This window comes from Lycorma delicatula, chromosome 3, assembly GCF_047948215.1.
Source record: "Lycorma delicatula isolate Av1 chromosome 3, ASM4794821v1, whole genome shotgun sequence".
In the NCBI taxonomy this organism is placed as follows: domain Eukaryota; kingdom Metazoa; phylum Arthropoda; class Insecta; order Hemiptera; family Fulgoridae; genus Lycorma; species Lycorma delicatula.
In genome coordinates, this window is record NC_134457.1 from 174,019,389 (window position 1) to 174,034,421 (window position 15,033).

General features: G+C 29.0%; 1 protein-coding gene across 1 annotated transcript in view; it reads right to left on the minus strand.

Moving 5' to 3' along the window:
• Positions 1 to 2,508: 2,508 nt before the first annotated feature.
• Positions 2,509 to 15,033, minus strand: part of LOC142321040 (F-box only protein 33-like) — a 56,012-nt gene continuing 43,487 nt past the window's right edge. The window contains exons 6-7 of the mRNA XM_075359040.1: positions 7,424 to 7,545; positions 2,509 to 3,060 (exon numbers count right to left, since the gene is read on the minus strand). Coding sequence (XP_075215155.1) covers positions 2,923 to 3,060; positions 7,424 to 7,545 — 260 coding nt within the window. The 3' untranslated portion in view covers positions 2,509 to 2,922. The remainder of the gene's footprint in view (positions 3,061 to 7,423; positions 7,546 to 15,033) is intronic.

Genomic DNA, 15,033 nt, shown 5'->3' on the forward strand with positions numbered 1-15,033 from the left:
TTTTCTCAAGTAAATCAGTTTCAAAAGAATATTTTATATTAAATGATTTATAAAAGTTGAAAGCCATCTATTTTTCTTACCACAGGATGAACCAATGGAAAACTGCAACAATAATTTTTTGTGCTATATTATCATATTGATTTCGGCTTATAAAAAATAACTAATCTGTCAGTTAAAAAAAGCTGAGAGTAAAGAGATTTTTTAAATTCTTATCTTATTTTTAATAAATACCATAATTGTTCATATATGAGAGAACTTCAAATAATCTGTTACATTTTAAATATGGCCTTTTTTTAAAAAAATTTGAATTTTTGAAATAAGTATTATATACAAATAAATAACATGTTTCAGGAAACAATCAAAGTAAAACATGTTCAATCTTTTGAAAACAAAAATTTCTTGCTTCAAAAAATTGCAAGAATAAAAAACTAAACTTAAGCATGAATTATAATGTTAACTTTGAAGTAGATTTATTCCTTAATAACTGAATTGCATAAGCCTACATGCACAGGCTTAATCTCAAAACCTTTAATACCTTTCTAGTTTATAGAAGTACATGGTCAAATTATAAATTTGATTTCCTGGAAATATTTTATAATAAAAATATTTCTTTAAACTGTAGGTTGGATGTATTTTATTACATTCTTTCATCTCTAGAATTCATATACATTTGGATCTTGTTTCTAATCAAATTTTAAGTGATTGGTTGTTGATAGAAAAGAATAAGCAGTAAATTCTAAATAACATAAGATGAAAGTAGTTACAGAAATGATTTTGTATAAAGGATTTCATATACCTAAACTTTGAGATTACTAAAAAATGTAGTATGAATGTGTAACATTCTTAAACTTTAAATTGATTTATTTAGAGTATTAAATTACTTTTACTTTAAGTTTGCTTGATATCAATACAAGTTTCATTATTTATGATACTACCACTTTGATTACTAATAAAACAATTCTGGGTATAATCGAATATGGATTTAAAAAAAAATTTTTTTTTAATAATACTCTTTTTAATTTATATTTAAATAATTCATTCCAAAACATTCTTAACAAATATATTATTTCCAATAAGAAAGGATTAAAAGTTGGGAAAAATTATAAAAGATATTTTTCCACAAAATAGCTGAACAGATATAAACAACCAAAAATTATAAAACTGACTGGAAATAATTGTAGGATAAGTTACATGACTGAGATTAAATGCTAGTATAATAAATCAAACATAAACCCAGTGCCAACAAATTAAAGAAACGATTATTTATAGCAAAATCTTAGTATTATCACATCCAGTAAAATTTGAGAATACACTACTGGGATTGGTCACTGCATCACTGCTCATAACTTAAAAAAAAATATAAATAAGCAAAATAGTAACTGCTTCGAGAAAAAACTGCACATTTTTTCTACTGAAAAGACTACCAAATCCAATACTAAATATTCCTTAACCTTCTATCTTACTATCCCATAAGTACTATTCTTGGTGGAGTTCTATATTTTGATATAATTTCTCTAATTACATAACATAATACAATTATGTTATTATATTACAATTATTTTACTTTTTTAAGTGATAATAAAAATAGCTTGCATAATTAGCCTTTAACCACTGTTTCATTTACAGATACAAAAAATATAATTATGAAAAATACAGCCTATATTAAAAATGATACATAAGATTTTGAAAAATATTTTTTATGAAAAAAATGCAACATCTTATACAGATATGAATGAGGTAATATTTAAAATAAAAATGATGTCTCTAGATAGTAAAGTTCTGCTACTGCAGTATAGGTAAGCTTCTAAAATGAACACAATAAATAACACAGTCTTTTTCAAAAATAAACCTGCATAAAAATATTATTTATTAATATTTAAATGTTATTAAAAATTTTAAATATTTTTTCTAACGCACTGAATGTTCTTGTAGAAATTCTATAGAAAATTGAAGGAAAAAAATGGAAAAATGTATAACCTTCTTTTCTAAATAAGAATTTAAAAAAAATCATAAAATGAAATACAAACATCAAATGACAATATGTAAAATGACAATCATAAAATGAAATACAAACAGCAAATGACAATATGTAAAAACATATTGTAATATTACTATTTTATTAATATAAATAATTGCTTTACTAGTTAACAATAGAAATTACAACAAAATAACACAACCAGTATTATTTCTTTTTGATGTAATACAGCATTCATCAAGAATGGAAGGTTTTATCTATTCATAACATATACACAATTAAAAAAATAGTAATTAAAATATATGATGGTTATTTTCATAAAATATATATATATAAAAATTAAAATAAAAAATGACAAGACTAAGTGCACAATTAGCAACAAATTGGGATGTCTTTTTTGCTAAAAAGGATTAGTCTAATAACTCAATTATATATATATATATATATATATATATATATATATATATATACATACATATTAACAATATATAAAAAATATATGGTATATCCATCATATAAGATCGGTCTGAACAGTATTTATAACATACAGTTGTTCATATATGACAAACTAAATCAATAGAAATGTTACGAATACATATAATAAGAGTTGTTAAATACAATGACATCTTTAAAAGACTTGCAATCATTATAATAGTCATCTTCACCATCATTATCATTATAATTACAATAATAGATAGAAGAATTCACAGCCTAAATACAGACGTTATTAGATAAATCCTTTTTGTTTGACTGCAATACATTGCTTACGTTATTTTTACTCTTTTTCTTAAAAAGAAAAGAAATGTCATCGAGCATGATAGAAAATCTCATTCATTTTAAAAAATCCCTTTTGATACAATGATTAAGAAAAAAATATCAGTTTGATACAATATTATACAATAAGTGTATAGTTTTAACAACAAAAATTTTTAAATATACTGAAAACACTAGCATGATGATAAATCTTGCAATACTATCGGCAATATAAACTCGTCTGAATCAGCAACATTTGGATTATGAATAACAGAATGTAAATTCTGTTTAGGAACTGCATTCCATGTATATCCCAACACTTTACTCACATCCTAAGAAACATGAAATAAATGTAAAGATACATTTTGATGTAAATACAGAGTATATATAAAAACCATTTCAAGAATTCAGGGGATGTTGTCTCGCATCAAAATAAGTAAAAAACTTTATATCAACATATGTCAAGAAATGATTAGTTTATTGGCTACCCACCATTTTGCATTTTTAACATAAAAACTATTTTTCAGGAATGGTTGATATCGAGCTGAAATTTCATATACTGCTAGGGTACCTAGTGGTTTACTTGTATAAAAATAATGAACCTGATCTCTCAATCCATTTCAAAATGGCGGTCATTTAACCTTTTTAATTGTTAATATCTTTACAACCACTAGTTTATTCAAATGTTATGTTATTTAAAAAATGTTAAGCATTTATGGCCAGAGAAAATGATACCTTACTTATTCAAATTTATTCTGTTCATAAATAACAAATCTACAGCAAAAATTTTTGAAGTGAGTCACTCTAGATTAATAAACCAGTTTTCATTTCCTCCCATTCATAGACAGTTCATACACACAGGACTTACAAACCTGAAAACCATAGTAAATCACGACACAGGGAACCGGTATCTTCAAAAGAATCTTGCAATCAATGAAAAAATGCCTGGTTCCATGTATTTGGAATAGGGGCTGCAATTTTGAACAGCTACTACTGCAGTTTATTTTATTATCTTATATGATAATTTATTGTTGTTAATAAATTTTAATTGAAAAAAAAGAAATAGTTTGTTAATTAATAACCAGTGTCTTGTTCGTTAATTGAAAAACGTGCAATGCAAATTATTTTTCAATATTAATATTACTTATAATATTTTCATGATTTCAATAATATTTTATTTTACTGTATTAATTTCAATATTGTTTAATTATTATAATTTACTACATGATAACATTAATAAAATTATTCCAGCCAAAATCATATAGAATTATTTAATTTATTTGGGAGGAAATGAAAACTGTTTTTTTTTTTAACCTAGTCAATTCAAGAATTTTTGGTATAACTTTGTTATTTATGAACAGATTTGAATAAATAAGTTGTCATTTTCTTTGGCATAAAATGCTTAATTTTTTTTGTTTGCAATAACACTCTAATAAACCAGCGATTTCAATGATATTTATAATTAAAAAGTTGTATGGCTGCCATTTTGAAATGAACTGAGAGATCAGTTTCATTATTTTTATAAAAGTAACCTCTCGGTATCCTAGCAGGATACAAAATTTCAGCTCAGTACCATTAGTCATTCCTGAGAAATAAATTTTTATGTTAAAAATACAAAATGGCAGATAGCCGGTAAACTAATCAATTATATCCGGACATATGTTAAGAGTTTTTATCTTTATTTTGATGTGGGGGAACATCTCCTGAATTCTTAAAACAGTTTTCATAAACATTCTGTATACTAAAATTGTCTTTGAACATATAAATTATACGTATAATACATTAAATATATATTTCCATCTATATGAATTCACATCCACGCATAATGACTAATATACGAGAGGTGGATCAGAAAGTAAGTTACATCCTTGCTGTGTTCTTGAACTGATAGGGATGCATTGTCTTGTGTTGGCAGCACTGGTTGTATTGTTTTCTTCACACTCCCCCAGCAGTGATTCTGTATAACATTCAGTACGTTTGTAGTATCATTGTCAATATGGTGTCCTCTACAGGTTTCTAGAGCATAGAAGTGGCATTCAGTAGCCTAATTTTTATGTGCAAAAACTTACAGTTGTGAAATTCATCGCCAAATTGTTGGAGGTATACAGTGAGAATGAAATTTCACACCTGTTGATCACAAAATAATGCCAAAAGTTCAGAAACAGAACAAATGTGAGTGACGAACTGCATGCTGGACGTCCTTCAACTGCAAACTCGAAGGTAATGTAGAATGCGTGAATGAAATGATCTTGAGTAACTGGCTCATCAAAATTAGAGAGATTGCAAGTGAACTTAACATCAGTTATGGTAGTGTGCTTGTGATTCTTCACGATCAGCTTGATTACTGCAAGATGTGTGCATGATGGGTGTTGACAGACAACCACAGACATCAACGTTTTGCGCCTGCTCTTTCTTCAACATTATTCCAGAACTGGTCCAAAGTTTTTGAAACAAATCATCACAGGGAATGAGAGCTGGGTGCTTCATTACTCCTGTGACTAAATGAGCATCATATAAATGGAGACAAAAATTCACCGCAGCCAAAAAAAGTGAAAACATCTCCACATGTTTAAAAGGTTATCAGTCTTTTTCGATTCTGAGGGAGTTGTTTACAGTGAATTTATTCCCCAAGTAGCAACAATCAATGCTGAGTTTTACCGTAAGACTTTAAAAAAATTGCATAAAGCCATTAAAGATAGAAAACCCAGAAGATTGAGCGATGGGGTCGTTTTTCTTTACAATGCTACACATACCTCATTCAGCTTCATATGACAAAGGAGTTACTGCAAAAATTCAAATGGTAAGTGTGGTCTCATCCGCCTTACAGTCCTGACCTAGCATTCTACGACTACCACCTGTCTGGTCCTCTCACGTGAGACCTGGGAGGAGAGCGTTTCACTAATGATGAAGAACTTAAGGAAGCAGTCCTTAAATAGTTGAAGGAAATTGGACAAAACTGTTACGAGTGGAATTGAAAAACTTGTCAAAGGGTATGAAAAGTGTCTAGAAAAACTTTGTGATTATATCGAAAAATATATAAAAATATGTAGTTTTTTGTTCAATAAAAAAAAATATTGTCATAAATATGTTTGTTTCCATAGAAGGGGTGTAACTTACTTTCTGTTATTGTTTTCTAATTCTGCATAAATGAGAGAGATTGTTTCATATAAATTTTATAATTCACAGCTAAGAAGTAATCTGCGTACAGCATAAATATGAATGTTTTATATTCTTTCCTTAAGGGAGAAAGAGTGAGAAGGAGAGTGTAAAATGAACCGCTTTATTTTCAACATACTGTTCTAATTTTAGTTTACATACTGACCATGTAAAATACCAAAGTTCTGACTCCCGATTCAAAATGAACAAAAAATTAATATAAACATCACACACACCATTCCAAAAAAATTCAAAAGAATCTAGAATGTTAATAGCAACATTTTTCATCTGAACATGCTAACGGTACTATGTAAATGAAGCGAATTAATTCATTATACGTAGTTACAAGGAAGAGACGATGATTTCTCAAACATAACTAGGAAAACAGTACTTAGAAGTTAAATAACATATTTCTCCCTCTCTATAAGAGAATGGATACATCTTACATTCTTTTTCATCTACAGGACTGTGCAATGAATTTCCACTTGTCCTGTGTTGTACAAATCAATAACTTGTTTAGTGGTGGTCAATAGGAAATAGTAGTCATCAATCCAATTAAATTTAGTTATATCATTTTAAATTATAAATGACTATTCATTCAAAACAGGCAAGGTTGACATTATATACAAATATAATTAATATAGTTAATATAAAAGAAATTCACAGTATGTATTGAAGTATAAAAAAAGTAATTGCTTTTTGGGAGTTTAAATCTTGATATGATCAAATTTTCTGAATGTAAATGTATTAGATTGGCCTTTGTTTCAATATTGTGGAGAAAATTTGCCATGTTATTTTTTAATTTATTGTACTCATAAATTTCATCTAATTAGTTTTAGGCAACGCTATTAAATATCAAAATTATCTGGAAATTAATTTGCATACAAATAAGTAAAGCAGTATCTCAATGTAAAAATCCATATTACATGGGACAATCTTTTTGATATTTCACCTTTATAATTCAACATTTTAGTGATAATATAATCTCTTCTACATAATTAAGATTATGACCTATGAACAATCTGTTAATTTAATGTTATCTTCGGAATAAAAAATAACAGTGTCATTTAAATTATAAACAATTTCAAGATATGCAAGTTAAATTACCCCAACGTTAGACAGTCAAAACTTGATTTGTTAGTTAACTTGAAAGTGATGAATAATTTGAATAATCTCAAAAGTACCAGTATAAAATGACTAATCATCTTTCTCTTAAGAAATTTTACTGTAAAAAAAATGAAAAAGAAGACAACAAAGAAATGAAACTAATGAAGAGGTTGGATTGCCAGTTTCCGATGTAGAAATCAGAACACAAATCCAATTTTCCTCTGTAATTAAACTTTTTTTCTCATAAGCTTCAAGAAGTGATATAACAAAAATTATATTGAAATATATGACCTGTTGGAAAATTACTACTGAAAATATAATGTGAAATACTGTGATATGACCAAGCAATCATAGAAATTCTATACTTAGTCAATAAAATAAAGATAATAACGTTCAGTTATATAATTACAATAAACTAATTGTAATACTTACTCGTTCCACTTCATGCAAGGAATAATCACATATTATATCTGAGGCAGCTAGCTGTAACATTTTTAGATTATTACCACGAAGTCTAGTAATTCCATAAACATCATCAGCAGTTACTTTATATCCTAATAAAAAAATTGTAAAAGTAGATGAATTACAGTAATTTCAAACAAAAAACTCCATTAGGCATCATGACTAAATCATCAATACAAGTTATACTACAAAATAACATGGTTTTTATCACATCCATCTCATTATCATATGATGGTCCATTGTATTTGGATAATTTATTTTATTTTTCATTCTACAATGTTTTGAAATAATAGTTTAATAATAAAACCTAGGGACAGAAATATGTAATTTGAAAAAGTTTGAATTATGAAAATACATGAAAAGTTAAGTGTGAGTAAAAATAATAATTCATATTTTAATATGCAAGTTGATATTTCTTTGATTATTTTATCAAGGTTAGATGAGGTTGACTCATGTAAATTATATATATTTAATATTAAATCAAACATAAACCACCAACCCACAGTAATTAGCTAAGTTAAACTTATCACATAAATTTCCAATAACTGGATTCTGCATCCCCCCCATCTTCAGTTGGTACTGTTAAATTCTATATTTAATAAAACATATTCTTTTAATGACTTGTCTTTTTATTTCCAAAATTATGTTTTCTTTGTCATATTTTAAATGATATTATAAGCTTACATGTAACTTTGCATATCTTTAAAACATATATTTTTCTCTGCTCTATTGTCATTATAGTTTATTGTTAGATAGTATTTTTATTATGTTGTTAATTAAATCATCATCCCCTCAAATGTGATCTGGTGGTTCATCATTTTATACTTTTGTTTATTTATAAATGCAATATTTCTCATATATTAATCTTTTTATCATTAACACAAACCTCCAAAATCTCTAACTGTTTTTACAATCTGTAATATTATGTTTGCATTATAACAGATGGTCAGCAAAATTACATCTAGGTATAAAAAATGAAGGTTATTTTTTTTCAAGGTCTGATCAATTGTGAAATAAAAACCTGCGCAAAAATCAGATAAACCTTTGCGTAGTGACAATGACAATGAAAATAAAAAGTTCTCATTTTTTTAATGAAAACTTTTCTTTTTCACCCCCTGATTTTTAAAAAAAAAGTTTGACGTTTAAAAAGAAAAAATCGTTCCAGCCCAAACCATTCTATTTCAGCTCAGATAAGGAGAGTACTGTACAGTCCATTACAATCCAATCCCATTTATCCCAGAAAAGACAAACCCAGTTCTATATTCAAGTCCTGTTTTGTTCTGACGGGGTCGGGGGTTAGGTTAGGTCAATGTTTAGGGTTCCACTCCGGTCCACTCCAGTCCAGTCCACTACATGCGCAGTTCAGTCCATTATATTCCACTCATTCCAGTCAACTTGATTCCAGCCCAGTCTATTCCATTCCATCTCAGTTCAGACGTGTTCAGTTAAAGTGACTCCAGTCAAAACAAAAACAAACCAGTCATTGCAGTCTTGTACAGTACAGTCCAGTTCAATCCAATTTAGTCCAGTAAAGACAAACCCAGTTCTGTATTCAAGTCCAGTTCAATCCCCCTTATAGGAAGGAATGCTTCATTAGAGGTTCCAGGAAGGGTGGTAGCCAGAGGTAGCGGTTTAGTCGGTAGTGCACAGGTTTACATACGCATCATATTAATAACATATTGCGGCACCTGTTAGCGAGCCCAACACTGCTTAGGCGTCCGTAAATGGGATTCCCCACCTCTTTAACAAAAAAAAAAGAAAAAAAAAGGATTGGGTCAGGTTAAGTCAATTCTAATAAAGTTCATTCCAATCTTCTCCAGTCCTGTCCAACTCAGTTCAGTTTAGTCCAATCCAGTCCACTCTTGTCTCGTTCAATCCCGTCTGTCAAAACAAGACCAGTCTAGTCCAAATCGGGTGGTTTTCAGGTAGATAGTTAAAGTAAGGAGAATTCGGTTCACATGAGTCAATAACAGTTCAGGCGAGTCCAGTCCATTCCAATTCCAAATAAAACAATCTAGGCGAGCTCAGTCCAATCCAGTTCAGACAGGCCCAGTTTGTAGAAATAGGGAAAACAAACAAAAATTTCAATCCTTCCGCTAATTCGAATCCTGATATAGAAAAAAATTACCCATTATCCACAATGAATGTATTGAATTAGTTTTTTGAAACTATTATTTACAATTCCATTCCCCAATTATGCATCCGCAATTATACAATCGAATTGAAATTGAATGATAAAAATTCTTATTTAAGATATGTATTATATTAAAAGAATTTCCCCTCTGCCACTATATCCAACCATTTTGGATAGTTGTCAACCAACAATTTTATAGTTTTCAGGCGAACTACAGTGGTGTGAGTGGGGGGTGGAGACCAATGGAGCAAAGAAGATTTATGAACAGTCACTTACTCGAAATGTGCGAATCGTGAACTATCTAGAAGATGGGGATTCATAAGCTTTGTGATTTGTAGAGGAAATGAAACTGTATGGAGATGATTGCCAAATAAAGAAGTTGGACTGCGTAGGCCACGAGCAATAAAGAAATGGGAAAGCGTCATCGAAATCTGAAATTAAGGTACAGAGGGATGAAAAATTAAGTGATTGTAGTTCTTTGCGTGGACATAATAGGCTGACAGACACAGCTGTAATTAATATTCAGAATTATTATGGCTTAGCTATTAGAAGAAATACTGAAAGTTGGTATTCAATGTATAAAGCAGTGAAGGCTGAGTTTTTCTATTTCAGTTTAACTGATGAAAACCCTCAACATGGACTATGTCTTCGTGGTGCCGATAGCTGGGGTAAGTTTCAAAAAGCCAAGACATAAGGTAAACCATATAATCACTCAAAGCACTTGCATTTACCTATTGTTGTCATGAACAAAATAAAAGGATTTTTTAGAAACCTATTAGTTAAAGATCTTTCAGTAAGGTGCGTAAAAAGTAAAATACAGAACCCTAATGAATCACTCAACAGCGTAACTTGGGCACAACTGACAAAAACAGTATTCGTTGGATTTCAAACAATTCTGCTTGGTGTACATTATAAGTGTACATCCTTCTGTATCATTTGTAATAATACTATTTTCCTAATCAAAATGTTGTTTTTAAACTTGCATATAACTGAAAAATTATTATTTAACTGAGCTCTAGATTAAAAAACAAGATTGATTCAAAATTCTAGCTGTAATTAAAAAATGAAAAACTAAAATGAGTTATTAATAAATAATGACTTGAGATAAAGAATCTCTTTTACTTTTTTTAAGGCGTTGGATGAAAATATAGAACAGCATTTAATGGGAATTTGTTAGAAAGAAAAAAGAGATATGTTCTTTGACATAAATGATGTAGACCAACCTCCTCTTTTACAGGTCAAAGGTTGAAGTACTATCCCCAGATTGGCACTACAGAACCTTTATCTTTCATAAACGTTAAATTCAGAAACCCAACCTATGGTCTTTTTTTTCAGTAAATGTTTAAATTCATTAAACGTTATACTGTATTATAAATTATTTCAAATGACAAGTAAAATTTCTTTGAAAATGAATAGAAAGTTGATTCGTGTTATCAAATGAATAAAAATAAAGGTTTTAATCATTTTGTTAAGCAAAGGTTTTAATCAGTGGTAACAAAGAAAACATTCCATTCTATTTTCTCGGCTATTATTTTATATTTATTAGGCAGTTTGAGTTTCCATAATTTTTGTATTTATTAAATACACACAATTAATAAATAAATACACACAATTTTTTGCACAAAATGATTTGTCAATAAGACGAAAGACGACCATTTATCAACGACTTCCAGACGCTTATGAACAAAATATATTACATTTTCACAAATGCATAATAAATCTTAGAAAAGATAAAGGATATTTGCCTTCTCAAACAGGAAACGCTGATCAAACCCCCGTATATTTTGAAATGCCATTGACAAAACCATAAACAAAAAAGGTGAAAAAGTGTTACAATTTGCACTGGTGGTAATGAAAAACAAAGGTGTAATGTTATGTTTTGCATTACTTCTAATGGATCAAAATTACCTCCGCACATTATTTTTAAAATAAAAACTCTTCCTACCGTACAGGTAAATGGAGTTATTATCAGAGCAGAGGAATCAGGTTGGATGGACAAAACCTTAAATTTTAGATTGGATCAGGTGTGTATGGCAAAAGCGATCAGGAGATTTACTTAATAAAAAAAATACCGGTGTGCTAGTAATGGATAGTTATCAGGGGCATACGACTGATAAACTGAAAGACATTTTAAAAAAGGGTATGACAGACCAAGTAAATAATTCCAGGCGGACTGACATCTCTATTGCAACCACTAGATGTCTGCATTAATAAACTGTTCAAATCTGCATTAAAACAACTGTACAGTAAATGGATGGCTGATGAAAATTTCTTTCTCACGCCTACAGGAAGAATCAAACCCCCAGATTTTAATCAGATTTGTGTTTGGATAAAAGATGCTTGGGAAGGTATTTCCACGGAATTAGTAAGGAAAAGTTTTAAAAAAATATGGAATATCTAATGAACTTGATGGTAGTGAAGACCGATCACCTTTGGCAGAGCGACGTGGAGACTACCGGTAACTCTTCTACAGACATTGACAGTGACGGTGATTAATTAAAAATAAAATCCTATATTAAAAAGTGTACTGAAATGATCCTTTTCAACATTATACTTTCTTTTCGTTTTTCTGGCCTACTGATTCTGAACTAAAATAGTACTTACAGTAATTAATTATTAATGTAATATTAATACTGTAATTTAAATGAATGAATTAAATGCTTTACTTTCTGAATATTTTCGTAGTTTTTTATCATATCTGTTGCACTTTAACATACTGGTATATACTTGATTTTTTTTTAGATTTTCTGTCCGAAAAATCAAGGTTTGGGGCTTATTCGGGGGCAGGGGGTACTCGAATAAATACAGTACATAAAAGTAGGTAAACTATGCATGGCAGCTGAGACTGTAAAAAAAATAATAACTGACATAAACTACTCAACTGACAAATGTTTCAAGTTATTTATTTTTATTTTGCAAAATAAATGCTAGATTTTCTTCTTTTTTTTTGTTAAGAGATAATTTTTATTTAATCTAAAAAATAATACTGTCAACTAAAAGGCTGGTGTTGAATATTAAGAGTAAACCACAGCTGAATAATGGTTTTTTTAATATATTTTATTTTAACAATATTTATTTGCTTTCTCAAATGCTTTCATTCATTATTCCTGCTTAGAACCCTCTGTTCTGTAAGCTGTATCACTGATAATGCAGAAGCTGAACAGAATTATAGTTATTAATAATAGTAGGGACAATAATATACAACATAATAATAAGAAAACGATAAGAGGATTGTAAAACTCTACTATAGATAGTTATTGTGACAAATAAATTTTTATGAATTCACTAATTAATCTAATACTGTTTGCTCAATATAAACATCACCTGTATTCTATTGTATGCATTAATGTTATTAACCTATTTAATAAGGATTACCACTATGCCAATAGTAATACCAGGAATATTTTCTGCTGGTTTGTGTGTGAAACTGAAAGGAGCTGGAATTAGAAAATCTCATACTAATAACACAGGGCTATGATGAAAATACTTTTTGTTAGGTTTTATGTTTCTTATGTCTTTTCTTTTGTTGATCTCAAAAATAATAGTAAAAATGTTGTATTATTAAGTTTTTTTCAAAATATTTGTGTTTTAATGTTATATACTATATACATAGATACATTTTCATTACAATTTAATTATTGCAAAAACCTGGCAAGTTGTAATGAAGAAATTAACTCTTTTTTATATAATCTATCTCTATCATCGTAATACTCCTTTTTATGTCCTGATTTTCTTATAACCCCCAAAATTATAACCAACATAAAACTGCCAATATTTAAATCTTGCATAGAATAGTGCTAGCAGTGATAATTTTTTAAACTACATAATTTTATAAGTGGAAACAAAATCTAGATGCCTGAAATCAGTAGTGAATTCTTTTGTCATTTCTAATCTAATTTAGTTGTGTTTAGTGAACTGTTGCGATAAAACGAGTAATCATGGTGTTTAAACAATCACGACAACAGTGTTACATTTGTGATGAGTTTGCAATAAAGTTTAGAGGTCAAGATTAATCATGAGCTCCACACAAAGTTTGTTTAATTGGAGGATCTGAAATGTTTAAGAATAAAAAGAAATCTTTAAAATTTGGTGACCCAATAATTTTGAGGAAGCCAAAAAAATCATTCTGTTATTTTTACTCTTATCATGTTATAGATTACAATTCAAAAAATAAAAATAATTTTTTATATCTAAATCTATCATTAGGACTATGACCTGTATTCCACAGTTAAGAAAATCTAAAATCTCCTCTTCCTTCTGAAATATTAGAAAAACTTTCTGATGTCTCTGATTCAAATACTGATGAACAAAATAATGATCAGGAATTTCATTGCGATGAAGGTAAGGAAGCCCTTCAGTTGTTTAATCAATCTAATCTAAATAATCTAGTAAGAGATTTAGGATTACCCAAGGATTTTGCTGTGTGGTTTCCAGATTAAAAGAAGAGAACTTATTGGTAGCAGGAATGTCTACTTGCTTGTATATAAAAAAGGAACAATAGTTTACTACTTACTTTTCACAAGAGCCTGATTTCGTATACAGCAGCAATATTGCTGGTTTAATGAACAAGTTTTGCAATGAGTATAAAGTAGATGAATGAAGACTTCTTATACAGATAGAAACTCTTTTAAAAGAATTCTAAAATCTGTTCTATTATTTAATCAGAACAAAAGCACACCTACGTTTGTTACTCAAAATTCCAAGAAGAAGGTTACGTGAATTTAAAACTGGTACTAATTAGATTATTACAAACATAAATGGATTATTAATGGAGATCTTAAAATACTGAATGTACTTCAAGGCCAGTAAGTACTAAGTATCGTGCTTATTATGTGAATGGGACAGCTGAGCAAGATGTCAACACTGAGTACAAAATCAGTGGCCTGGAGTAAAATCTCTTGAAGCATGAAACAAGAACATTTTGAATGAAAATGTTATTTAATCAAAAAAATACTTCTGCCACCACTCCATATAAACTGAATATAATGAAGGAGTTCATAAAGCCTTATCAAAAGAAGAAAACTTATTTAAGTACCTATGAAGTTCCCTTATCTTCTAGAACCTAATCTGAAAGAAGGCATATTTGTTGGGCAATTATAGGAAGACTTATGAGATGAAAACTTCCAGCCTATGACAATGTTGAAAACAATACTTTTAAGATATTATTACCAAATTCTTAAAAACTCCAAGGACTCTGGCTACAAAAACATTGCAGAAAGGATTCTGGAAAAATTCAAAATACTGGGATGTTCTATGAGTATAAAAATTGCTTTCCAGAAAATCTTAACAGTAGTGAGTGAAGAACAGTCTACGTTTTCTTTAAAATATTAAAGAGATGGAAAAAGGTACCAAAGATAGTGGAATATCAATATAATGGTTGACTATTGTTGAATGTTAAATCATGAAAATCAAGATCATCACACAAGAGACAAAGCTGCAGATGATG